Genomic DNA, 25,710 nt, shown 5'->3' with positions numbered 1-25,710 from the left:
CCCTTATTCCTTTGGTAACCAATAGGTTTTTCGCCTTAGCATAAAAATTGGTTCAACGATGAAAATAACGTTGCAGTTGATAATGACCGAAGAAATCGCAAATCAGGAGAGGCCACTGAATTTGTTGATCTTCCATTTCTCTGTTGTTGTGTTAGAACATCCTTGCTTACTTCTGTAGACAGTTTATCTGAGGCCCCATCTACCCATCAACATTACGCCGGAGGAACTTTGAAAACGGAGCTTTCACTCTGAAAACACATCAAATGTTTTCCGTCCACTCTACGCCGGAGGAGTCTGAAATTAAAACGCATCAATCACCGGTCATTTTGAGTTTGTGTTCGAGGAAATCGTTTTCGAAAAGTTCCGTTTTCAAAATGTTTTTCCTCCACACAAAAACCTAAAGCCAGCGTTTTCAAATTCCTCCGATTTGAAGAGCGTTTTCGGAAAGCTTCGTTTTCGTGACGGATTAGTATGGACAGTAAGCCTATTCAAACCGTAAACCTTGTAAAGCAGCGTTTTCAAATTCCTTCGGCGTAGTGTGGAACAGGGGCTTCAGTTATAAGTCTGTTGGTTTTAGGCGGAAAACTGTTTTGTTTCATTCGCCATCTCAATTTTCTCTAGGTATAGTTTCGCGTCGATATAATGTTTGTCCAAAATAATTTTCAGTATCGTGAGAGAGTATGACGTGAATTCTCGAACACCATACCCAACTAAACTAACAGTGACGGAAATACATTTAACGCAATTTAACAACATTTTCAGGCTAAAAAATAATGACCATACCTGAGTTCAGGTCTGAGCAGTAAAGCAGACAACGTAAATTTTTGCATCTAATAGTAATCTGTAAAGTTAAAATATCTGTGAACAAATTTGAGGACTTGTCCTGTGCCGAAAGATGGATAAAAATTCAATGGTATTGTTTGCCTTTCTGGCGCATCGCTGATCTTCAAGTTGTTTTCCAGATGCATGTAATCATCTTTATTAGAGAAATGGAATTTAAATAGAAATTTTGTTTTATTGGACGGTGTATTTTCCCCACAAAATCATTGTCTTCCGTGCAATTTTTGCATGTCGACCAAGAAAACTGAGTAAGAAAAACAGCATTTTACCCCTGTTTGCATTCGCCTGCGCCTCCGCTCTTACAGGGCAGCGGAATTATAAATGGCGGCCGTGCTGACGGGCTCTTTACCAAAGTTAACAAATCTATGGACGAATCCCCTTCGATGCCTCCATCTTTCGACAATTCTTTCGCAGATAAGGATTCTTAAGCGTCCTATTTGCACTGCAAGGGACTACAATCCGTTTTTTAAACAAGAGACTTTACCACGCTTTAGTGAATTTCGAACCGCGCATGTGGTTCCCGCTATCGAAAAGTTGACTCAAGACTTCGAGAATGACTTTACAGAGTTCGAAGCAAAAGTAGCGGGTTAGTGCCGATTGAGACTGTCTTATAATCTTATTATACAGTTTCTTTCGCATTTTCCTTCATACACGATCAGCAGTCATTCTTACACAGGTAGAACGAAAGTTCGTCATAACAACAGATAAACGTATCAAAGCATCAAAAACTGAAACAGACACTTAAAAGATAATAATTATTCATGTACATGTAGCGTATGATCGTTATGTTGTCTTTTAACCTGTGTTTTCTCTTTTTCAGATTGTAATGTTAAGGAACTAGTAATTGACCGACCTTGGTCAACAATAATTGAACCACTAGAAAAGATAGGAAGTCCTCTCAGTTATGCCTGGGGAGTGACATCTCATTTAAATGGAGTTCGTAACAGTCAGGAATTGAGAATTGCTTACGAAAAGGTAACTTGAGGTTTGAATGTTTCTGTACTGTAAAACATTTCCTTTTTTTGTATGACAAATTGATAACTCAGTAATAATTTCATACTCTACTGCTGGACTGGTGATAATGGTACAGCTGTACATGTAAACCAGGCCCTGGTTGTTCAAAGGCTGGATAATGCTATCCACCGGGTAAATCGATTTTCAGTGAATAAGCATTAACAAAACAAACCACACTAACCACTGGATAGTGATTTATCCAGTGGGTAGTGTTATCCACCCTTTCGAACAACTCAGGCCAGTCCTCTTAATTTCTAGCCTGCGAGCAGCATGTAAGATTTTCTTTGTGCCTCTTCTTCAGACACCTCCCTTACAGACTCACTCTTTGCCGCTTGTATGTGTGACTAAAAGGTGAACCTGCTCCCAGGCTACTGAATTTCAAGACTTGGCCATGCTTTTTTAATGAATCACGACTATTCTTGCAGTAATACATGTGAAAAGCAGGCCTCTGTGTTTTGTTTTGATAAGTACAGTACATGTATATGTAAGCTGCAATATTATACTGTACAGTGAAAAAGCTGGAAATGTCCTCTGTTAGGCTCACTATTGAATAATCCATGTATCGCACTTTGGTGATAACTTAATGTTTTAGTGTTTTCATTTATCTTCCAGTTACAGTATATCTTTCTGAAAACTGTTTTCTTATATTCACTTAAGGCCTGTTGTAATGATATTCTTCTTTCTATCATCAGGTTCAACCCTTAGTAGTTCAAGTGTCTATGAAAGCATCACAGAGTGTCCCTTTGTATGCTGCTCTTGGGGTAAGAAAGAATGTTGTACAATATCTACAGAGCTCTCAAGTTGACTTGATGTTAAAGAGTGAGATCTTTGATCGTGTAGCTGTTGTTTGTGACGCTGCAGGCGGCACCCCACTAGGGCGGTTTGGGGGCATGCTCCCCCAGGAAATTTTGAAAAATGGAAGTAGCTAAGATGTGTTTTCCTTCATTTTGAGCAGAAATGTGATGCTTTAAAAGCAACTGTTTAGATCGCAGAATTTTTTTTTATTGGACCAATATCAACTCTTTCTTAACATTCTGACTTACATGTATCTCTAAGTCAAATTAACATGTTATAACGCTTGTTCTACATGTTGTCAGTCTGATCACTGACAGAATAAGGATGAATTATATCGTAAAAGATAGTTTATTATGAAGGAACTTCACTAAAGCAGCAAAGAATCTTAAATGCATGAGAAATAATAGTTTCAGCGTGAGAGCGTAAGATTGAATTTGATGGCGTGAATCTCACGCTCAATGCGTGAGACTTAGAGAGCTCAGTATCCACTAATTACAATAATGTACACGCACATACACATATTGGCAAATGTTCCTTGAAAAACCACGAGTCTCACAAACGTGTAGTTGAATTTCAAGGGATCACAGTCTCATTTTTTCACCAGCTATGTGCAAATCAAAAGAGCAATTTTTTTTTCACAAAGCCATCTCAGAGTGTCTATTTTTTGTGAGACAAAGAAAATCTTGAAGTACAATTTCTTTGTTTGTGTTTATAAAGTTGTCTAATCTTATTGCAATGAAATAAAAAAAAAACAGTCAGCTCCTAAATCCTCTTACATGTAATTTGCAATGGGAATACGACAACTTACTGGGCAATGATGATGATCAAATTACCAGAAGTTATCCCATTAGGAAGACAGCACTTAGCACATGTACAATGAAATTCTGTGAACCCCTGATAACTTTAATAAAGAGTGGGGTGTTGCACACAACTTAATATTGAAAACCACTCACTCCAGACTCTATTTGTAAAAGTTGTGAGGAAACTTATCTTGATTGAGAGATGTTTAGTTGATCTTACCAAATCAATTTTTCATGTCATGGAAAGGTTTGTGTCACTGTTTTTCTTGAAAGAACATTGACAAGAATGATAGAAGCCTCGATGAAGGACAGCAAAGGGTGGTGTCTACATTTTTAAGATCAGCCAGAAATGGAGGGGTAGCACTGGAGGGAAAAGATAAAGAAAGATTCAATGCTATTCAATTGAGACTCGCTGAACTGGGAAACAAATTCAGGTAATTTTGCAGACATAAATATTATATTGAGGGAACAATGTGTTAAATAAATCATTTGTCTCTGATGGGAGGATTCTTGTTGACAGAGGCACTTGCTCCTCCTAGCCAGTTGGGCCTTATGATTTGGTTGGCTTTGTTCTTAGAGTGGAATTTTCACTAATTCAAGGCTGGTTTTCATCCTGAAAATCTCCACTGGTTGGTCTCTAACTAAAACTGCTTGATTACAGCACCTACATAACATTGCGTATCTAGATCTAAACAGATTTTAACAAAGGGAATTTGACATAGAAGACACATGATGACCCGAAAATGAAATTTTCATGTTTTATTGCTGTTTACAGAGAATATCACTGAGAATTCTCCCCCATTTTAAACTTCCTGCCAGTCTGATCTATAGGTCCCACTGACAGAAATGTTCTTGGAGATGCAGTATTTTAATATAAAGGCTTGTTGTCATTTTTCCAACAGTAATAATGTCTTGGATGCAACAAAGGCATTCTCATTGGTGTTAACTGACCCAGAGGATGTCCTGGGATTACCTGAGTCTCTTCTTCTTTTGACTGCGGAGGCAGCAGCTGCCGATGCTCATGCTGGCCAGAAAGGATCCAGGTTTAATTACTTTTTGTTGTAAAATAATATCATTACCTGTATACATGATTTGTATTGGGAAGTCCATTTAAGGCATGTCAGAATATACAAAAAAAAATGTCAGTCAGAGGAGATTGGGCAAAAATGTCCCACTTACTGTTAATATTGAACATAGCCTTCATTATCATCAATCCTAAGCTTATCTTGCCATGAAATGTAGAAGGCCTCGAACATAATCAAGTGTTCTTGACTATCTTTTAATTATCATCACTGACAATCCAACTTGATCTTTTAAAGATGTACATGTACATTTAGGCTTTGTGAATTTACTACATTTGTCCAGGAGACTGAAATGAATACAAATAAACAGTTCAAATAATTATATTTTATATTGTCTTTGCAATAGTTACATTGACAATTTAGGCATCTTACTGTTGTGAGCTTTTAACCCTTTTACTTTCAAGTGTGGAATTTTCAGTTGATTTCTCAGGTTATTGATAATTTTGTTATTAATTTTACCATACAATGTAATTATTTACTGATAAGCACTTGATGTTATAATAGCAGTTTACATATAGTTCTTACATGAAGAATGTAATTGCACATCACATCAATGGACCATACTAATCAGTTGATGATCAAATCTAGACATATTTCTATGGAATTGATAATGATTATAATTACATTTTTGTTCATCAGTAAAGACTTTGATCCTAAGATAGGACCTTGGAAACTCAGTTTAGATTTGCCATGTTATGAGCCGTTTATGAAATACAGGTAAGGTGTCCCCTTGTATCAATTCCTTCAGGCAGACTTTTATGTAGCCTCAAGAGCTGTTATCATGAACATCTATCCCTTACTTGGAGTTTATTTCTTCCAATTTTTAGTTAAAGTATTCTTTGTGAAAACTGGAGGGAATCTCTTATCAAATAATATGATTGGAATGGCCGTTCATGCATAAACTGGCAGGCAATGTCGCATGAAATTTTCAGTTTAAAAATCGTTAACAAATACACAGTAGAATTATGAAATAAATTAAGTCTTGCTATACAAGATAATGTACAGATTGTGAAGAACCTCAAGGACATAGTTATTATTAAGAGTTTCTTGATTGTGTAACAAAGAAATTACCCCTGACAGACAGAGAGACAGACAGACACCTAAGTTATTTAATTTACATCAGGGTGGCTCTTTCAGAAGCAAAAGCACCTACTATCAATAGAAGCCCTGATAAGATGTTCATAAAGAAATGAAACCTTCAATAAATTATTACAGATTAAAAGTGTTAATTGAAAATTTATGTTACACACAGAAGACGAACTTAAAGCTACATAAAGTTAGTAATTTGTTAGCTGAGGATGTGATAAGTCTGAGTCACTCTGACGGTAAGCACTGTTATGAAATTACCCTAATTTATACCCTTTAAGTTGTACTGCTCTAACCAATCATGTACACTGGAGTTGACACAATTGGCTTTTTGTTTTGCTCAACAGTCAGAACAGAAGTCTGCGTGAGAAAATGTACATGGCATTCATCACCAGAGCTTCACAGGGAGACACAGATAACTCAGGGATTATCGAGGAAATAAGGCAATTAAGGTACTTTGATACATACAATCATGCGCAACAGGCTAGCTTGCCCCTTCGCGCCTTCACTTTTTATGGGGACACTGGGAGGGAGGGATTAAGATGAAAATAAGACTTACCAGTCAGAAATATTAAAGCTGTATTGCATAAAAATATAAAATTAAAAATATTATTATTAAAAGAAACCTTCCTACAGGGATGGGCATCAAGCCCATCAGCACACGCCATTAGCCCTTGTACCTTTTCACTGTAAAAAATTAATTTGTTCCTACAAACCTGTATAGCAATAGCTTAACTCTCAGTTTTGTTGTTGTTGTTGTTGTTGTTGTTGTTGTTGTTGTTGTTTTCAACAGGCAGGAGAAAGCCACCCTTCTAGGATTTGAGAACTACGCATTTTTGTCCCTGGATTCTAAAATGGCTGATAGTCCCTCAGAAGTTTGGGAAATGATCAGTAACTTAGGGGATAAAAGCAAAACAGCAGCACAAACAGAACTGGTCACACTGCAGGTAAAAGTAAACTGTCATTTTATCACAGAATGGTACTGCAGTGTTATTCTATTAATTCCAGTTTTACAACAACAACAACAAGGGAGGGAGGATTGGCAGATGTCCGAGTGACTGAACAAGGTGATGGAACATGAAGTCCGAGGCAAGACAGCACCTGACTAGAAGGGAACCAGATGGGGTGATTTATTAATATTGAATTCCTGGGAGGATTTCGGTTCATTTTCCCTTCACTACAACTGTGTATAATCACAGTACATTCATGTACATGTAATATGTATTCTCTGGTTATCCTGACTTCTGAGTTTCTTGAAGACCACTTGTAACATTGTTCTCTTGTATTATTTCAATGAAGGCATTTGCGCAGGAAAATGGTTTCATTGGAGACCTAAAACACTGGGACATACCTTTTTGGTCCCAAAAGCAAAGGGAACATTTGTTCAGGTTAGAAAAAGGCGTAAAATGTTTTGTCATTGTTGCTGTGGTAGACTTGCCACAAGTCGACCTCATGAGTTTCAGGGTAGAATAGCTAAGCAAGCAAAGCAAGCTGCGTTGTTTTAGGCTTCAAAGGGGCTGAGCAAGTGACGAAGTCATGGATAAATAGGATGAAGGACTTTTCTGAAAGTCTATTGCTGTTGCTCTATTATGACTTGTGATTGTAGAAACTCAAACCGTTTTCTCAACTCTGTTTTTAAAAATCTCACTTCAGTTTCACAGATGAGCAATTGAGGCCATATTTTCCATTACCAAGGTTAGAATTGAATTTATTTATTAAACTTCTATTGATTGATCGATTATTTTATTTGCCTTGAATTCACAGTACAACCGATCAATAAACTTTAGCTTTTGGCAGAATTGGTCTGATGTAATAAATTTGATGAGCACTATTTACAGCCATACACTCTGTTAATACTGTAGTAGTGGAAAAGGAGTATAGACATTAGCTGGGCTGAAGCCACGGGCATGGCAGAAGACAAGGTTGTCTGGAGAGTCAGACTTGCAGAGATAACTAACTAACGAACTAACAGGCAGTGTACTAGTACTGTAGCACATGTAGCTATTTGCACTGATTGTTCTAGAAAGTGACTGGGCTCTCTGACTGTAAAGAAGGGCAGGTAGTTATTGCAAAAGTAGACAAACCTACTGATAAGAGAAGAAGAAACTTGTTTACAAAATACTATTAAGTGATTGCTGCTTTCTTTATACTTTGTAGAGTTCTTGATGGACTTTTTAAACTGTCATCTGAATTGTTTGGTATAACCATTAAGGTTTGTTTGAAAACCTCTTTTAACTTAAAAGTTGTTGTTGTGATTGTTAATGTTGATGTCGTAGATATATTATGGCTTTACACTAGAGCTTGTAAGTATAATCTAAGTGCACTTGGAACCTACTTTGAGTGTGACGGGATAAAATGTACTTACTCGAACTTTACTTAGTAACCATGGAAACGTTCGTAGATCAAAGAAGCCGAAGTGCGCCGCCAAGTATGGTCTACACCACACTTGAGAACACACGACCAATAGGAAATGGAAGCCGACTGAAAGCGATGTGCAGCATTGCTACAATTCTGATGAACGGACCGATAGACGACTTCCTTAGATTTCATTTTTATAGACAACCTAAACCATCGCTTCTCATATCATCCGACACCAAATGCTCTTCTGCAAATTACAAAGCTGTCATTTCAAGTTTCAACCAGGTCATTTCTTTGCACCCGAACAACTCTGTTGAACATTGGACGAGTCACGGAAATGCATTTTCTCGGTAAGCTAAAGCTCTATGTACAGCAATTAATTTGCTGAAAACCGCGTTGTTGAGCCATTCTACAGAAATACAGAAGATGTCGTTTGTTCCTTTGTGCTGCTGCTATTGCTCTGTTGCTCTTTAGCAACAGCAACTATATGCATTTCGATTTTGCTGTCGAACAATCGCATTAATGATATGTATGACCATAGTTAACTATGGTATGACTGATTTTACTGTACAAATCCTTTAAGTGATATACTTTGTCATCAGGTGTGAAGCCAAGCTTTCTAAAGTGCCACTTGAGATTTTCAAGTGCGCTTGAGTGAAGTGCTTACTTGAAACTGACTTAGCCTCTAGTGTGAAGCCAAGCACTCAAGCAGGTGCACGAAAAAAACAATCGTGATTTTGCTATGCAACTTTTCCCGCGCTTGACGGCAGTTAATTACGTTTTCCCGCGAGTAGTCCCGCCGCTTCATGTTTTTCGCGCTCTCAGTCCTGGTTACACGTTTTCGCGCATTTTTTTCGTTAGATGTTTTCCCGCGCTCAGTGCCGGTTACATAGTTTTCCGCGCTCAGTCTCGGTTACAAGTTTCCCTGTGTCGCTTCCCGGCTCGCGGTCTGGATTACCTGTTTATGATGAATAGCAGTTGAAAACTGCATAGGCTTTAGTAGCAATACCGTCATATCCCAAGACTCTGTGGTTTTGCGGGCGCTAACTTTCTATAATTTTAGCCAGCAGATGGCGAAGCAGACGTGTGGCACCCAGATGTAAGATTTTTTAACATCATGGATGAAAATGGTACATGAAGAAAAACTACAAAATGATTTCTAATTTGTATTTTTAGTGCAGTGGCCTTATGGTCGGTGCGCTCAACTCCAGATTGGGCGGTTTGGGTTCGAGCCCATTGTGTTGTGTTCTTGGGCAAAACTCTTTACTCTCACTTTACTCGCACAGTGCCTCTCTTAACCCAGGTGTACCGGCAAATTTAATGCTGGGGGGTAACCCTGCGATGGACTAGCATCCCATCCAGGGGGCAGCAGAAATACTCCTAGTCGCTTCATGCTAAAGAAACCGGAACGAGCTCCGGCCTGATGGGCAACTTGGCTCTATGCAGAGTATTTTCAGTGAGATCTTCAATTTTGTACCACTGGAGCTCTGGTCTTATAAAGTGGTGACACGTCGCGTTCATTGGAGGCTAACTTACTCTGTAAATTTATGTTGTACTTCACTTCATATTAATAATTCATCATGACCAACGTTAGCCTGCGAGCAGGCTCACCTTTGAGTCACGCACGCAAGCGGCGAAGAGCAAAGCGATCTGGCGGGAAGGAGTCTGATGAAGAGGCGCCAAGAAAGTAAAATCACCTTTCGTCTCGCGGCTTCGCCGCTCGATTTCGCGCTCCGCGCGCGCTTGTGCTCCAACGCGAGCCTGCTTGCAGGCTAGACCAACGTTTCTCAAGCCATCTTGTTGATTATTCAGTCTCTACATGAAGTGTTTACACTTTTCATTTTTTTTCCCCGTGTATTTCTTCCGGCAGGGGATCACATAGCCTCGTTTTACTTGGATCCATATTCCCGACCAGCAGAAAAGCGCGGGGGAGCCTGGATGGACCAGTGTCTTGGTACTTCTTTTCACTAGTTTGAGCATTTCATGACCTACAGTGATAATATAACACAGATTTATTTAGCTGGGTTAGGAAAATGGTGTATTGTATTGATATTTTTGTCATTGTGAACACCTCGGCAAAGAGTTAGTCAACCATTTCAGGGCGCCTAGACGCCACAAGCGATTAACTTTTACCTTTGAGTGAATGGAAAAACTTACTTTTTAAACATAAGCTTAAGTGCTGGACACCCAGGATTTCATGGTTAGGAACCTTTGGGCTCTTCATAACCTTTCTTAGACCACGGCCTTGCATTTTCAAAGGAAAAGATTTAATTGAGTGTTGCAGAGTAAGTCTCAAGGCTTTAGGGAAGGTAACTATTTGTGTTTTTCTGCACACAGGCAAAAGTGAAGTGCTCAACAGAAAGCCTGTAGCTTACCTGGTTTGTAACCAGTCTCCTTCTGGAGCAGACGGTACGCCTTCTCTTATGACATTCAGAGATGTGGAGACACTCTTCCATGAGGTGAGCAAGTTCTTATTTAAGAAATTGGAAGCTATTTCAAATTTATCGCGGTGTCCCAGATTTAGTTTCGTGCACGTGATCACCGCCGCCGTTGATACAGCGCCAGACTGCTGTGCGGGAGGTCGAGGGTTCGAGCCCCAGACCGGAGCAACACTCAGGGTCTTAAAATAACTGAGAAGAATGTGCTGCCTTTTTAATTACATCTGCAAATGGTTAGACACTCAAGTGTTCTCGGATAAGGACTATAAACTGTAGGTCCCGTCTCCTGCATCTTCGGTGTTACATGGTTAGTAGGGACGTCAAAGAACCCACACACTTATCGCAAAGAGTGGGGCACGTAGTTCCCGGTGTTGTGGTCTGGCCTTGTCTCACGGGTTGGTGCTTTACATAGGATTAACCTCATTGCATCTTTCCCCCTTGGACAGAATTGTCCAAGAAAAATTACTATGGCTATGGCTATGGCCATGACTATCACGGTTTTGACAGTGATAAACCAGGCAAACGGCTTCAGAGAACCGCGAAACTCGTAGGTAAAATTTAAAGTCAATTTTTGATCGACGTTGTCCTCGGCGACGCCGTCGTGCTTACTTAAACTCCCTACTAACATTCCCTGGCCAAGGCGAAGGAATAAGTTTACTCTTTCGTCTGGTTTCTAATACTTCAAGTACAAACAACAACAACAACAACAACAGCAGCAAAAAACCGCTGAAAGTAGGAAAGTGAATTGTGAACTGTTGCCTTATTTTGTTATTGTTTCTTTAGTTTGGCCATGGCCTTCAACACATGTTAACAACTGTCCCTTATTCAGATGCCGCTGGAATCCACAACATAGAATGGGATGCAGTAAGTCCTGTGATTTGTTTGTTAAACTTTTCACACGAAATTTCCCCTAGGTGCATAACTCAGACATTTCGAGTAATTTGGACCGACTGTTCTTTAAAGTCGGAACACAGTAGGTGAACATATTGCAGGGACGCGAAGTGGGGCATGTGTACGCAAAGGAAACATATGCTGGGACCGTGCGCAAGTTGGTGCACACGAAGCAGCTGTTGGTGTATGTTTGCAGTGTGGACATCCTGACATAATCAAATAATAGCAATATAGCAGCATCAACATAACGACTTAAGGAACAAAAACGGATCTTTTCCGTATGTCTTCGTGTCGGTGTCCATATTAAGCGGTTATCTTGTTACGTCATTATGCTGTTGTGTCTGCAGTATCGTTATGTCGTTAGTCTTCACCTCACCAAACAAAAGGTTAATGAGCAAAGCGATGCACGTTTGTTTATATTTTTGCGCATCGTAGCTCTCCTCTGCAAAACAACAACAACGTGAACTGACCAAGTTTTGTGTGTTTTGGAGAAAGCGAGCTACCATGACTAATTTTTAGTTTTTCCTTGTTGGGATTGATCTCTGGTATATAATTAAAACTAGAAGAATGTTTACAGTTTCCCTGAATACATTACAGGTAGAACTTCCCTCACAGTTTATGGAAAACTGGCTCTATGACAAGACCACAATGAATTTGGTCAGTGGCCATTACCGCACCAACGACACTCTCCCGGATGAACTTTTCCAACAAGTTGTCAAAGGTAAGTGAACCTCATTGATTTCCTGGTAACAGTTTTATTGTAAACAAGTATAATATCAGTACTTCCCCGTTATTTTCTCCTGGAAAGACGTGTAGAACAACATGCATTCCATTTCTGCTTAGAGACGCATCTGGAGAAGCATAAAACAGACGTGTAATTCGTGTCAGACATATATGATACATCTAGATTAAAGCGAAATGTCAGAAACAGACGAAATGATTGTCCTTGTTTGCTGTCCTTTTAGTTAAGGTGAAAAAGAAATCATCTGAAATGAAAAGAAACTAGTATTCAGTAGAAAATATGTGCGTTTGGAAGAGCATCTATATTTGGATTATTTATTCGCCTTTTTTAAAAAAAGAAAGACAAATACGACCATTAGATGGAAAATCGTTTAAAGGTTTATGTTTTGTTTTATACAATAAAAGGAATTGACAAATACTTGTGAAAAAAAGTTCGTGGCAAGTCTGACGCGGCGTATCGTCTCGGCCAAGAGACTCTTCAGGGACCTTTCAGAATTTAACATTGTTTTTTTTTATGGTAGCTCGTCGATTTATGGCCGGTTCACAGATGTTACGTCAGTTGTACTTCAGTGCTCTGGATATGGAACTTCACACCAGGTATGGAGCGCAAAGTAGCAACTCATGACATGAGGGTGGGGAGGCACGGGTTGGACTCTAGATCAAGCAGTTTATGTGCAGACCGGTTTATAGCGCTGCTGACCGGGATTTTTGTGTTAAGTTCTTTGAAAAATCACTTTACTGTGGCAGTGCCTCCCTCCAAATAGGAGTAGAAATAGGGAAACCTGACAGATTGCTTTGCTTGGGGGAGGGGAGGGGGGTGGAGGAGATTAAGCAGTCCATGTGCGGATCGGCTTAAAGCACCGCTGAGCGGGTAATTGTGTTATGTTCTTGATGAAGTCACTTTACTGTCATAGTGCCTCCCTCCAAATAGAAGTAAAAATAGGGAAACCTCAGTGACAAAATACTCAAAATGGTTGGGGGAGAGGTTGGGTTGATAAGCTACCTTCCCCGGGATACAGGGGAGTACTTACAACAACCAAGCAACAGCAGGAGACGCAGGTTACGTCATAGCCGATTGCCGATAGAAAAAAGTTCGATCGCGTAGCCCCCGCAACCCTCGCTGCTTGTCGATCGTGTTCTTTTCGCGTTCAGTCGAGACCACGTCTTTTTTTAAATGCACCGCTCACAGTCTAAACCACTCACGAAGTACAAGTATTAAGGTGCCTCGCTGTACATCTATCAGTTATTTCTCGTTGTAAGTTACGTCTTGGACCAAACCGGGCACGCCTCTCAGTCTGTATCTGTTGCATCCGTCAGTGTCTCAAGCTGAGAAGTTTAACATTTCGTTGTACCCATAGTTCAGAGCCATGGCGCGCAGTCCTTGAGAGAATCGCCGATGACTACACAGTGCTTAAACCACTTGATCAAGACAGATCTCCTTGTTCGTTTCTTCACATTTTTGCGTCTGGATATGCTGCCGGCTACTACTCTTACAAATGGGCTGAAGTAAGTTAGCTTTTGAGTTTTTTGAATTTATTTTTGAGTTCAAGGGATGAAGCAGTTTTCAACTGAACTTCTGTTATAGCGTTTGGTTGTTTTGCACTTGCTTTCAGGTGATGTCAGCTGATGCTTTCAGTGCGTTTGAAGAGGTCGGCCTGGACAACAGAGGTGCACTGAGTGAAGTTGGAAGAAGGTAATCATAATATTCTCGTAAATCAAGCTTCCAAATAACAGCCATATTAATTATTCCAGAGGCTGCACACCAATGCATTCAAACGCCCTTACAACAACCACCTTTCTTCAATGACAAGTTAGTGGGACGCTTTAGAACACTGCAAAGAAAACTTCACCAGTGGCTTTGTACATGTGATATACACATTTTTTGCTGACCAATCACTTTCAACGGACCAGACTTATAACGTTATCGACTGACAAAAAATATTCACTTGACTCTGAAGATGACTTCTGCTCAGGTAGTCGAAACGTCGGTCATCAGCAATAGTTCTTTTCAGAACTACCCTCACCCAGGCGATTACACTATACAAAATGCACCTTGTTACCTATCTGAGCCCTCCTTTGTGGCCGGTTCAGAGACACCATACACCAAATACCTTTTTCGCTTTCTTTACGAAATTATCGGTCAAAAAAACACCACGCACAGGTACTAAAGAAATCACTTACAGCAATTTATCTAAGCGGAGCGACTGATGACTGGATTTAACGCCTGATTTCAATAGATTAGACAGTAATTATCCCCCCTCCCCTCCCCGCATAATTATCAACCACAAATTTAGTGTTGACCCGAAAGATTTATTCTGAACGCTATAACGACGCGCATGCGTATTGCTGTGAAATCTTCTCTAGACTGAACTGACTGAACCAACAATCTGTTTCAAGTGTCTAATAAAAATGTTACGTCCCGTAGGTTCCGCGATACTGTGCTGGCCAGCGGTGGTGCCCGACACCCACGTGATGTTTTCCAAGACTTTCGCGGGCGGCCTCTCTCCTCAGACGCCTTGCTCAAAAGTTACGGTCTTCAGTGATGAAAGCAGATATTACTTGATCCTGCATAGCAACCCCTCTGACTGCAAACAAGACCACTGTGGGTGCAGTTTATCCCAGCTACTTAGACGTTTCTTGTTTTCGCGGCAGAGTGCCTCGTGATCTAACGCGTTTTAGAAAAATGGACAGTTCAACGGATGTAAGAGGACAGACGTATAAAAAAGTTGGCGTCAATTTCTATATTTCTTTGTCTGCTCTTTTTTATCAAACGTAGACTTCAGACGAAGTAGAATTATAGGGGTACTTGATCGAGCCTGAATTTATTTTAGCCATTACGTTTTCGAAACTCGCAGCGATAGGTGTACTGAACTGATCTAGGAAATAAATTGCCACATTCGAAGGTATAATATAAGTTTCGTTTGTTTGTTGTTGTTGTTTTTTTTTTAACTATTTGCCATCCTCGGAGGCGTCGTCGTCTTTGCTTTAAGCTTCTATATTAGCCCGTACGGACACTAGTTAATACGGACAGCAGATACTTCTCTCTGATAGGTTTTCTGTAGCTATCCTCTCTTCTTCCTGACTGGAGAAATATTTTCCAACGCAAAGTTAACCTCTCTTTAAGGACTCTGATGATATGAGCACGGTATATTTTTTAGAAAAAAGTAAGCGACTATTTTAAATAGATTGCATTGTGATGTACACGTTTGCGCTGCGTGAAGAACACCAACAGTCTAATATTAGCGCGAGAGATTCAGAGCTATTTGACCGGTCGACCGACCGCGAAGCTCAATCATTTGAACTTAAGCTCAAAATATAATATTTTTACGCAAAGAAAACACAAGTTAGAGACATTGGGACATTACAATTTGTTCTTTTTTTCTTATTAATCGCTTTCTTTGGCGTTTTTGTCAATACTAAACATATCATGTGCAGTCTTATTCCGAGAGCTCGCTCAATGGGTTCAGTCAAATAATACAAGCACTTGCCTGTCCCTCTGGCGTTCATTCTAGTACTGACAATATTCCGAGACTCTGAAAAAAGCTTGCTGCTCAAAAAATTCGGTCCCGAATGTGATCCGGCAGTGCGCACCGCGTTCGCCGAAATATTCTGAGGTATTTACAATTAACGATGCATGACTCCAATCTGTGAGCAGGCTCTTGGCGGGAAAAGAAATATGGGTTATTGACCAAGCTTGTTCGGTAAGATGGCTGGATATTGGCCAAGTTCTTTTTTGCGAGTTTATACCGAAGTGAACCGGGTCCATAAACACTCAAAGAAAAAAGAGCGAGGCCAATATCCAGCCATCTTGACCGAACAAGATTATTTATTATATTGGAAAAAAAAAACCACTATTTCCTTGCGTGACACAGCGGGTACTCCCGAGCGGTTAACATAGCACTATCCTGCCCGTTCGAGCAGCCAATCACAGCGCAGGATTTGGTTCATCTTGCCCGCTCACGGAGCTGGCCTTATTTCCTCTCTTGTTTTTTCTTTTCGGCGCGAAGAGCCTGCTCACATGAATACAAACAAACACTTTATATTACAAACGTGTTTCTGCAGAAACTACTTCAGCCTTCTTCAGTGCAAATTAGCTATATTCAATTTGCGTCTTCTGTGATATTGGCACTGAAGGAGACAGACGTGTTTCCGGTAGACGCATGTTTGTGACATTTAAAATTGTCGTTTTATGTCTAAAACTTGAATTGTGACTTTTCTGCTGTCCAGCCCACTTGGAATATCCAGTTAGAATCCGGCCTGCCTCCGAATTCAACTCGAAAACGTCACGTGTATATTCTTGAACCACGCATTGCGTGCCCCTTACAGGAATGCTCAAGGACTCTAGAATCCGCGTTTGACTTGATTCACGTGTCTATGCTTCGATACTCTTGGACACCCCAGGTAAACACGATACGTGCGCCTTGGAAATTCTAGAATTCTATGGCTTCTCGATGGCATATCCGAGGCTAGAATTCTCTAGGATATTTTTCGCTTTGTTGCAGTCGCTATAATCGAGTGCTTACACACACATCTACTATAAACCCCTACTATTCAAGCCCTGTTATCTATTTGTTTGGATAAAGACTCAAGTACAGAAGTCAGTAAAATATTCCTGTTCCTAGTTCATGGCAGTTTTTTAATACTTCTCAGCTTTATGTAAGGTTACCCAATCAATCATGACTTTTCCAAATTTGCCTTTTACTACTCAATAAAAGCTACTTTTCGACCTCACCAAGTTTTCGTGGGCAATAATTAGGTATCGTTTTAACGAGACAACAAACTAAGCGCCGTAACTCACATACTCTAAAGGAGTTGTTTATTGCCTTTCTTGCAGTACAATGCCAAATGAAACTCAATTTAAATTTCCACTTTTTATTAACATAATTATTCAGTTGTGGCTGCTAAAAAGAGTGAATCCGCTTATCAGAAACGGCATAAAAGAGACGAAAGTAATGTTACGTTCTAAGAACGACAAAAACTACAGGTGAAAAGTGAAAAAAGCAAAAAAGGCAAGAATACAATGCTCATCCGAGATACGTGACTTTAACACTCGATAGAGCAGAACGCATCACGATTTAATTCGAAATAACTTTTCTGGCTAGAATCTATGATAAACCTTATCCTAATCTCAAATTTAAGTTCAAAGAGGAAAACTAACGCTTAGTTAGACGAGCAAGTTGTTTCAACACTAATTTGACCTTAAGCTAAAAACTCAATTAGCGCGTGACTGTTAACATGCGCCATCATTCCAAATGTTGCGACATGGTCGGAGCAGGAATTTCATCTATGCGTGAAAGCGCACAACGCGAAAAATTTTCTTTTACTGTAGAAGTTATAGTAATATCGTTGTAACGTCAAGGGTAGACCTTAAACGAAATAAAGGTTTGTTAAATGATAGTCTAACCACGATTTACAAATACGAAAAGGCGAACTGAAAGATGAAACGTACGAACAAATTTATTTGAGAAAACTGGCTTTTTCTTACGAACACAGTTCCCTAGGAAGATCGCAGGGACTACATCACTTCCTATGGGGCTACTTCGGGGACATTTTAAGTAACATTTTCGTTGTACTGCATGAAGTGCAAAAATAAAAGTAGAAAAATACACACAAAAATCTGAACTGGAGGAATATTTTCAATATGTAGAAGATGACTTTGGAATTTTAAGAAACGGGGCGGGAAATGACTTCATCTACTCAAAAGGACAAAAAGAAAACACGGCCTTGAAAGTGGATACCGCTGGTATAAGCCGAAATAATGAAAATCATAAAACAAAAGAAAGGTGTGAGTATTTAAAGTGGAACTATGTATTGTCCTGCGAGTGCTGCTGCGAGCAACAATTTTAGAGTCACATGGTCATGCATGCATGCGGTTTGCCAGTAACTTTACAACGTTGCAAAGACGGCCAGGCAAATATCACAAGTACAAATTTGACAAAGATACATGCATGCTTATCGTATGATTAGCGATGTTATGTTAGAGTTTATTTTTCAATTTTCGAACATGTTTGCTAAGGCATTTCATCAAATCTAACTAAGATTTGTCTGTCATGCATCTGATAGATATTCACTGAATTTAGGTGAACCGATGTCACCTCTAGGGTGAAATAATGCCCACCAAATCAAGACGGTCGGGTTTTAGCGTTGTTATCTACTTCACTCTCTGAAAAAAGACTCACTTGCATACAGCTTACTTAACTAGCAATTAAATATCTCTTGTTGTGTTTGCCGAGTTGTGAAGAGAGGTATACCTCGCTACGCCTTTAGAACTTCTATTGATTTGCTTGACAAAAGAACGTAATTAACCTATCCGTTTGGCCTATGACGTTGCCTTCCTGTGTTTATAAAACACAACGGCAAATCAGCAAGCAGAACTGATGCTGTCTTACATAAGGTATATAAATGAAATGAAGCGTAGGAATGTTTCATTAAGTAGCCGACAACTTAGCTTGAGACTTACCTACATTGCATCGATCGCGAGCAACAAGTCGGCCGTCGGCAATGACGCCGACGAGAATGCTGCTGTCCTTATGGACTTTTACATGTGGTAAGAAGTGCTCCACAAAGTTGTAGTTCGCAAATATTTAGATATTTACCGGCTCTTCAACACAAGGTTGATAACTTGAGCTCACAGTAACCTTGATTCTCCTATTATTTGCTTCTCTTTAGCTGTCGTGGTTACAACTGCAGTTGGTGAGTGTTTCGTCTGTTTGCTTTCGCTCATTGATAAGTAATGTTATTGATTCTTCTGTATAACAAGAGTAAAGCTCGTTCCATCTGAGGCCCTGGTTATTACTGAATCTGGTCGAATCTGAAAGCATTGAAGCATTTTCACTGTATATTTTCATCTTAGCGTAAGCACGTTTTCCAAAGTAAACATGTCTTTTGCCTTTCTTAAATGCGCTTAGATCATTTTCATTACGTGTTTTGCGGTTTCCACCTTTCTGCAAATTAGCGGAAGAAAATACTGATTCACTTGACATTAACTTATTCAAAACGTTTGGGTTCAGTTCTCACATGAAGCACAATTAGGTTTGCTAAGACGCTTTTTTTGTTTTTCAAAGCTTGTGGTTTGCGAGGGTTTAAGTTAATCGATCTTGAACAAAACTCTCTGTAAACCACAGTAAGACGTGGAAGAAAAGTGAAGATTTCATCACATCGTTGCGAGTTTAGTCATGTGTGTTCTTTAATCGAAACGAGCTGGAATTTTGATCGGGTTTTCCGCTAGCTTAGCTTGCTGTTTGAATACATATTAACAGCGCTTTAGACGGTGAAGCCGCATTACACCCGCATTGTTCGTATTTTAACGACTTAATTCGATCAAATAAGCTTCTAATGCCGAAGATACAATACCGAATATACAATAACTTGTAAGTCCAGATATGAAACAGTTCGTCAAAACAACGATATTGTACTCTGAAGTCCAGATAACAGATCCTTTCCATACTCCAAATCGAAAATGTCATTCTCCGAAAACGGAATGGTGGTTTCTTTCATAAAAAATTAAACTCTTTGTCAAAGAACCGTTCCCACGAATGGCTAAATGTTTGCACTATTTTCAAACAAAATAAGTTTCAGCATGATGCTGGGCTAGATGAGACCACAAAAGAGAGCGATAAAAATTATGAAAACTCAGTTTACAATAGTTTGGGTCGTGCTGTGCAAATCAAGTTCATTCGAAAGCAGTCCGTGTAAACAAGAGCTCCAATCACAGATTTTATTATTTCAGTTCCATAGACCATATGAAAACGTCACTCCTTCCTCTAACAAGAAATGCTGGATTGTTTTACACATGGCGAAATTCATTCTGCCACTAAACCTTTTACACGTCTTCTTTAATTGGCTAATGATTCTTTTCTCAATCTTGTTTTTTTCTTGCGCTGGATCGTGTGTTAAGACTAGTCTCCATATTATAGTCACAACAGGAAAACTTGAGCGACCCTCTCGATTACCTTTTTCCGACCCTCTCGACTAACTTTTCCGTATGGCCGCTACGATCGTCAAGATTGAACCAGCCTATCTCATCGATCGTTTTCGATTGCTGCGTCGCTGGAGCGTGGTTTCCTTATGATCGCAACAATCGCTCAGCGTTGTTTTTTTCCGGCAATTGCAGAGTTTGAAGCAATCATATCATATGGAAGCCAGTCTAAGTGATCGCCTTTAAAGATCGATCATGCGGAACCAGCCTTAAGAACTTTACTACAGATCGAAGTAGTTGTAATGGCTCCAGCTGTTAGCGTAGCCCAAAGGTCTTAACGTAAGCTGCGCTGAGTTACTGAAGGAATAGAGATCATTTTCCGTACGGTTTCTATCGAGATATAGGAACACGACTGGAAGTTTGGGAGAACGAGAAATGTTGTGGGAACACGAGCCGATACGCGAGTGTCTTTCGAGTTCTAGCAAACGTTCACCAGTGTCACTATAATTCAACAGAAACACAAAGAAAATGTTGTCCATCTTTTAAGAAAACAGGCCAAACAAAATAACAAACAACGCGACTACGACAACTTTTAACCTCTCAGCGCGCGTATTTTCTTTTAGTTATTTTCATCAGTTCCTTCGAGCTAAAAAGTGAATGTTCTACGCCTCTCTTTGAACCATTTGAGATGATGAAGCGCTAATTATTGGACAGTTCAGTGCAAAATAATTTATTCTAAATGTGAATTTAACCACACTTCTTGTTTTGGAAGTTGAAAATCGAAAACTAAACGCCTTTTAGGTATATGGGCTGATTTCATAGCGCAGTATAAGGTATTAAGCTTTAGCTTTCAGAAAATCCTTCGAAACGTTTGCGAAAGTAGAGTTGAGAATTAATAGTACAATTCCTTAGCAAAAGGCATGAAAAGTAACTTCCAATATTGTTGCTTTTATATATATATATCAAAATTAAAACAGAATTCAAACTTCTAAGCATACTGTGAACACTGTCAAACCAAAATTGTGTCCCAGTTGGGTTCAAGGCATCAATGATGGATGTCTAGACTGTTATTGCAGTAGTGTTCTCCTCAGTTGGGGAGCGATTTCAAACCATGTTAGGGTTTTAAGGGAAAGAGTCGAACGGTATTCAAAATATCCATAGGAATCAGAGATAGTTTCTGACGAATTTCAAGAACGCTGGATTATTTTTCAACCGTAAATTTACTTACAACGTTCTAGCAATGAGCCTGTGTTTTCTCGTGGCGCAGTATTTTCATCACTGTGCCCATTTACAGCAAATAGTGCCTTAATTGACTTGAAAATATTTTGTGAGTTTAAATATTTATAAATATATTTAGACAATGTTTGCTGTAAATGGGAAGAGTGATAAAATTCACCATTATTGAATGAAAACGTTGTAGTCTCAATTATGATGCTTCCGTTGAACGTTTGGAGCCAAATCCAGGCTGGTAACCTTCACAAACTGAACGACTTGCCCTTGACTCCTGCTACGTGATATGAACGTTATAACCAACAATAGGCCATCGCTTAAAAGATGTTCGCGTGAAATCTAACAGAGAAAATATGGCTGTAAATGACAAAAATTCTTTTATGAATGAAACTGACTGATTGTGTTTCACACAGATATCTCGGGCGTCGAAGATCGAATGTGTTTTGTGTAATGTTCCGTTACTCCAGCCTCCAGAAATACATTTTGTAAGCAAAATTTAAAATAGAAAGTTATACACAGCATGAATAGAACATTTGCATTTTCGAAGAAGAATGAGATTGCGTTTTAATGGTGTTAGTGAGTGAAGAAACGTTTAAAAACTTGTTGAAAACAATGTAGATTTTGTTGAGTGAATTGAACAAAATGTTATTTTGCAGTTTCGCGTTTCGTATCAAAAAAGACATTTCTTCTGCAATACAGAGCAAAAACACGAAGTTTGTTAAAATTCCCTTTTATCGTCAATTTTGGCCTTCATGACCTAAGGTCGGAAAATATTCTTGGTGTGTTTACTGCTGTTATTGCAGACGAACTGATTCTTTCACATATCATATTGACGTTTTTTTTTAGTGCATGATTTTTGCCCAGATTGCGTTGAGTAGTTACAGTTCTCTGGAAAACAAACAGCAATTAGCGTACATCTACCGTAAGCTTAAATGGTTTACGAAAGTTGAGAGTCAGATAACGAAGATGAAAGCACAGGTGTCTTTGGTGACAACTATAAAAGGAACGTACAATTTGTTTTTGAAGAACAAAAACCTCTCCTCACGACTTATTGTTTACAATGGTTAAGTAGACAATTATCACGTAGTCTTAAGAAATATTAACAAATGGTTTGGTTAGTAAACACGTCTGATGATTGTAATCTAACGTTTGTGGCATGTCGGTTTGGTCTTAGTTAAAAACTTTACACTAGTTTTACAACAGTGTTGTTTTGGTTGACGTGGATGCTTCAATAGTGAATGTTTGTACTTGACCTTAGGAATGTGAACCATCGTTTTTAAAACGAGCATCTCATGCAATCGAGCCACAGCGGGGGCCAGTTCGCACCCGGAGAGAGCTTGCACTACGCTGAGTTTTCTTGAGATTATTGAAACTATTTACAGTGCATGCACCAAAGAACAGCAATTACCTTCATTTATAGCATAAAGGCCTCGTTGAGATCATTTGGGAGTTGGATAGAATGGAATTTAATTTTCCCTTCACTTTTCGTTTGATTCAATAATTAACTCCATGTTAGTAGGGGGTCATTTTTGGACTTATTACCTGCTTTAGCTGCACTTAACTAATTAAAATACTGATTAGCACGTTCCGATAAACGTCAATGATTCTGCCGCGAAATAATTTCATCATCACTCGTCATTTTCTCGATCTTCAATACGGTAGTTGTTATATGCAGCGGTACGCGTGATGTTGAACCAAGTTTATGGTCTTAGCTCCCACAAGTCTCGTGTAGTTCAGTGGAAGAGCATCTGGACTAATAACCAGAAGATGTTAGGTTCGAATCCTGCCTGGCTGGAGAATTCGGAATTATTTTTCCAAGCATGCTCGTGTCACTTACAGAAAGTCGTTTAAATTTACTGATTCTATTTTGATTCCATTCAGCGCCCTCTCTCTAATAAACTCCATCACTCAAATAAACTTGCTCCCCTTTTAAATGTGCTTTTTTTATGAAAGAGCGCTCATGTTTCGATGAGCACCCCCTATCCCCGGAAATTAAGACGCCAATAAACCCCTCTATTCTGATACCTTCCTATTTCAATTATGCCCCTATTTGGATAATCCCCCTATTTCAATAAACCCTTTTACTCAATAAACGCCCGCTTTCATTTTTACCCCCCGTACTGTCAGCCAGTCATCGCTCAATGTTAATTATGGTTTTATTGTCTCTTTCACCTGTTAATCATCGTTATCATTGCTGTTATCTGTTATTATCATGACCATTATCATTATTATTATATGTCTGTCTGAGAAAATTACTTCATTGTGATCGGCTGAGAGTGGGCCAATTTTTCAGTAATTTTTATTCAGTCAGACAATAAATGAGCAATTGTATGAAAGCTCGAAAAGTGAAGTATTCACACTACTCGTGCTATTTGAAAATTCTTTCAAATTGTACTCGCCCTAAAGGTTCGCGCAATTTTGAGAGAATTTCAAACATCACTCGTAGTGTAAATCATCCATTGCACTTTTATTCATGCGATTACCTATATTAACGGCCAATTCACTCTATGAGTTGCGCCTGCAGGGAATCACGGTAGTTGTATTCATCATCTTGGAGTGGATATTTGTTTTGGTGAATACGACTACCATGATTCCTTGCAAGCGCGTCTCATAGAGGGAACTGGCCATTGTCAGTGGTCAGCCATGAATAGTAAAGCCAGTATAATGAATTGTTGACGTCATATCTTCATCAACAGAACCCAAAGTCTACAAGATTGGACCCACCCAAGGGAGCCTGGCAGGGGGCACCATGGTTTTCATTCACGGAGAAGGTGCGTTAACATCACTTCCCCTCTCTGTTCCGCTTATAGTCCGCCCCCCTACTCCACATCCGTGGTTATAGTCCCATTTATTTGAACGACTTCCAAACTTAATGTTCGAATCCGCGCTATTTACACAGTTTCAATCTGAATTTGAAAACCTTGACATACTTAGGGCGGACACAGGGAGGACGTTCATAAGTGGTCTGCTCGAGAACATTGTAAACTAAAAATTGAGACCTGATGCGGCGAAACACTTTCTCACAATAACGTGTCGCGTCGATTCTTAACCCTAGCTATTTTTGGCCGCCCGCTTCGCTGCGCTCGACTTTTGTACAATGAGAGTTAACCCCGGGGGAGGTACTTTGGGAATTTCTGGGTGGTGATGTGCCGCTGGAACACTGGAACCCTTAGCCTATACCAGAGCTAGTTCAGCTGAATTTTGCTACCCTATACTAGAGTAAACTCCCCAAATCCCCCCATCTATTGACACTGTTGAGGCTGATTTGCGTAAATTTAAACTTGCCGATTTGATTTTTTTATATTTTTGAGTGGCAATTCCTGGTTTCCTTAGTCTACATAAAATCTTCAACCAACTAGTCAGTTTTGTAAAAAATTATACCCTATTCTAGACCCAAACGCTCTGATTTATATACCCTGTCCTAGAGTAAACTGCTTGAAAACCATGCCCTTCACAGAGGCACATACCTATATAGCCCATATATGGCAGTGCCCCCCCTCCCCCCCGGAGAGTTAACCCAGTGGAGATTTGAATTTACTGATCCGCAAGGATCGCATGTGTAGAAAATATAACAATTATCTTCCCCAGTTTCAGTGAACACTACAGCTAATTTACTTCGACGTTACGTTTATCACTATCCTTTGCTATTCATGAGCACTTCAGTTCAATGAAAGCCGGGTGGATACAGGAGGATAGTGACACGATATTCTCATTTCGTTCCTTCCTTTAGGTTTTGCTCCGGACCAGTTTAACTTTCACAATCCAACAGCAGGGAACCTTGTGTTTTTTAAGTCCGACAAACATCAAGTGCCCTGTCATATCACACCCACTGATGTCTCAGAAAAGAGGATTGGCTGTGAAACTGAGTTAGTGTCCTTCAATTGCCTCGGTGTCAAAACGAGGCCGGTATATGACATTTGCAGAGTGTAGACTTTTTAACTAATATCTCATTCCCATTTCCATTACCGAAAGCTAACCGTGAACAAGCTAAAATTAGCGCTATTCTGGCTAACCGGTCTGACTGGAGTGATATTCAGGCTAAACCGACCGCTATTTCGCCTAAATGTAGTCTACAGCCTGCAAATGTCATTTACCTAAATGAGGCCATTCATATATATATATATAAAAAAAGTATATAAATAATGTGTTCCATCTGCGTTTTATGCAAATCAAAATCTTTCATATGAAAGTTTTGTGCGAGGACTCGTTTTCAAACAGAGGCAACGGCAACTCTGAAATCGTCCATTTACTTACGTTGTTTAACTTCTTTACTCCCTCCAGTCCCTCTCCGACATCTGATGGTGGGGACTATGAACTAGTAATGTTTAAAAACGGAGTCAGAGTCACCAAGTATTGCGGCTGGCGCGGAAAGTGCATCTTCAAGGTGAGATAGTTGTGTAGTTTTACTTTCTCTACTTTATCTACGCTGGTGAAAATCAATAAAAAATACATTTCAGCAACAGGGAATACATCAGCGAATTTCTTATGGATATCTTCTAAACCAAACGCGGGGCCCT

At 39.6% G+C, this 25,710-nt stretch overlaps 2 protein-coding genes across 4 annotated transcripts in view; both read left to right on the top strand.

Moving 5' to 3' along the window:
• Positions 1–1,097: 1,097 nt before the first annotated feature.
• Positions 1,098–6,929, top strand: LOC145490385 (uncharacterized). 2 transcript variants are annotated; one of them, XR_014049691.1, is made up of 9 exons: positions 1,098–1,426; positions 1,661–1,815; positions 2,547–2,615; positions 3,723–3,883; positions 4,352–4,492; positions 5,171–5,248; positions 5,965–6,069; positions 6,411–6,742; positions 6,917–6,929. XR_014049691.1 is itself a non-coding variant. In XM_081469513.1 (8 exons), exons 1-8 carry the CDS (start codon positions 1,162–1,164, stop codon positions 6,673–6,675), a joined length of 1,239 nt encoding a protein of 412 aa, XP_081325639.1. In that variant the 5' UTR covers positions 1,098–1,161; the 3' UTR covers positions 6,676–6,907. The 2 variants fall into 2 exon arrangements, 1 of the variants encoding a protein (XP_081325639.1); XM_081469513.1 differs by lacking the exon at positions 6,917–6,929 and having other exon boundaries at positions 6,411–6,907.
• A 4,978-nt stretch (positions 6,930–11,907) lies between these two features.
• Positions 11,908–25,710, top strand: part of LOC145490384 (fibrocystin-L-like) — a 53,518-nt gene continuing 39,715 nt past the window's right edge. The window contains exons 1-6 of one of the 2 annotated variants that reach the window (XM_081469511.1): positions 11,908–12,025; positions 12,567–12,642; positions 18,715–18,738; positions 23,890–23,964; positions 24,924–25,059; positions 25,475–25,577. In XM_081469511.1, coding sequence (XP_081325637.1) covers positions 11,999–12,025; positions 12,567–12,642; positions 18,715–18,738; positions 23,890–23,964; positions 24,924–25,059; positions 25,475–25,577 — 441 coding nt within the window. In that variant the 5' untranslated portion in view covers positions 11,908–11,998. Of the gene's footprint in view, positions 12,026–12,566; positions 12,643–14,586; positions 18,593–18,714; positions 18,739–23,889; positions 23,965–24,923; positions 25,060–25,474; positions 25,578–25,710 lie in introns of those variants that run through there. The other variant, XM_081469512.1, reaches the window with a different exon arrangement.

This window comes from Orbicella franksi, chromosome 6 (genome assembly GCF_964199315.1).
Source record: "Orbicella franksi chromosome 6, jaOrbFran1.1, whole genome shotgun sequence".
In the NCBI taxonomy this organism is placed as follows: domain Eukaryota; kingdom Metazoa; phylum Cnidaria; class Anthozoa; order Scleractinia; family Merulinidae; genus Orbicella; species Orbicella franksi.
This window is presented reverse-complemented; position numbering and strand designations above follow the sequence as displayed.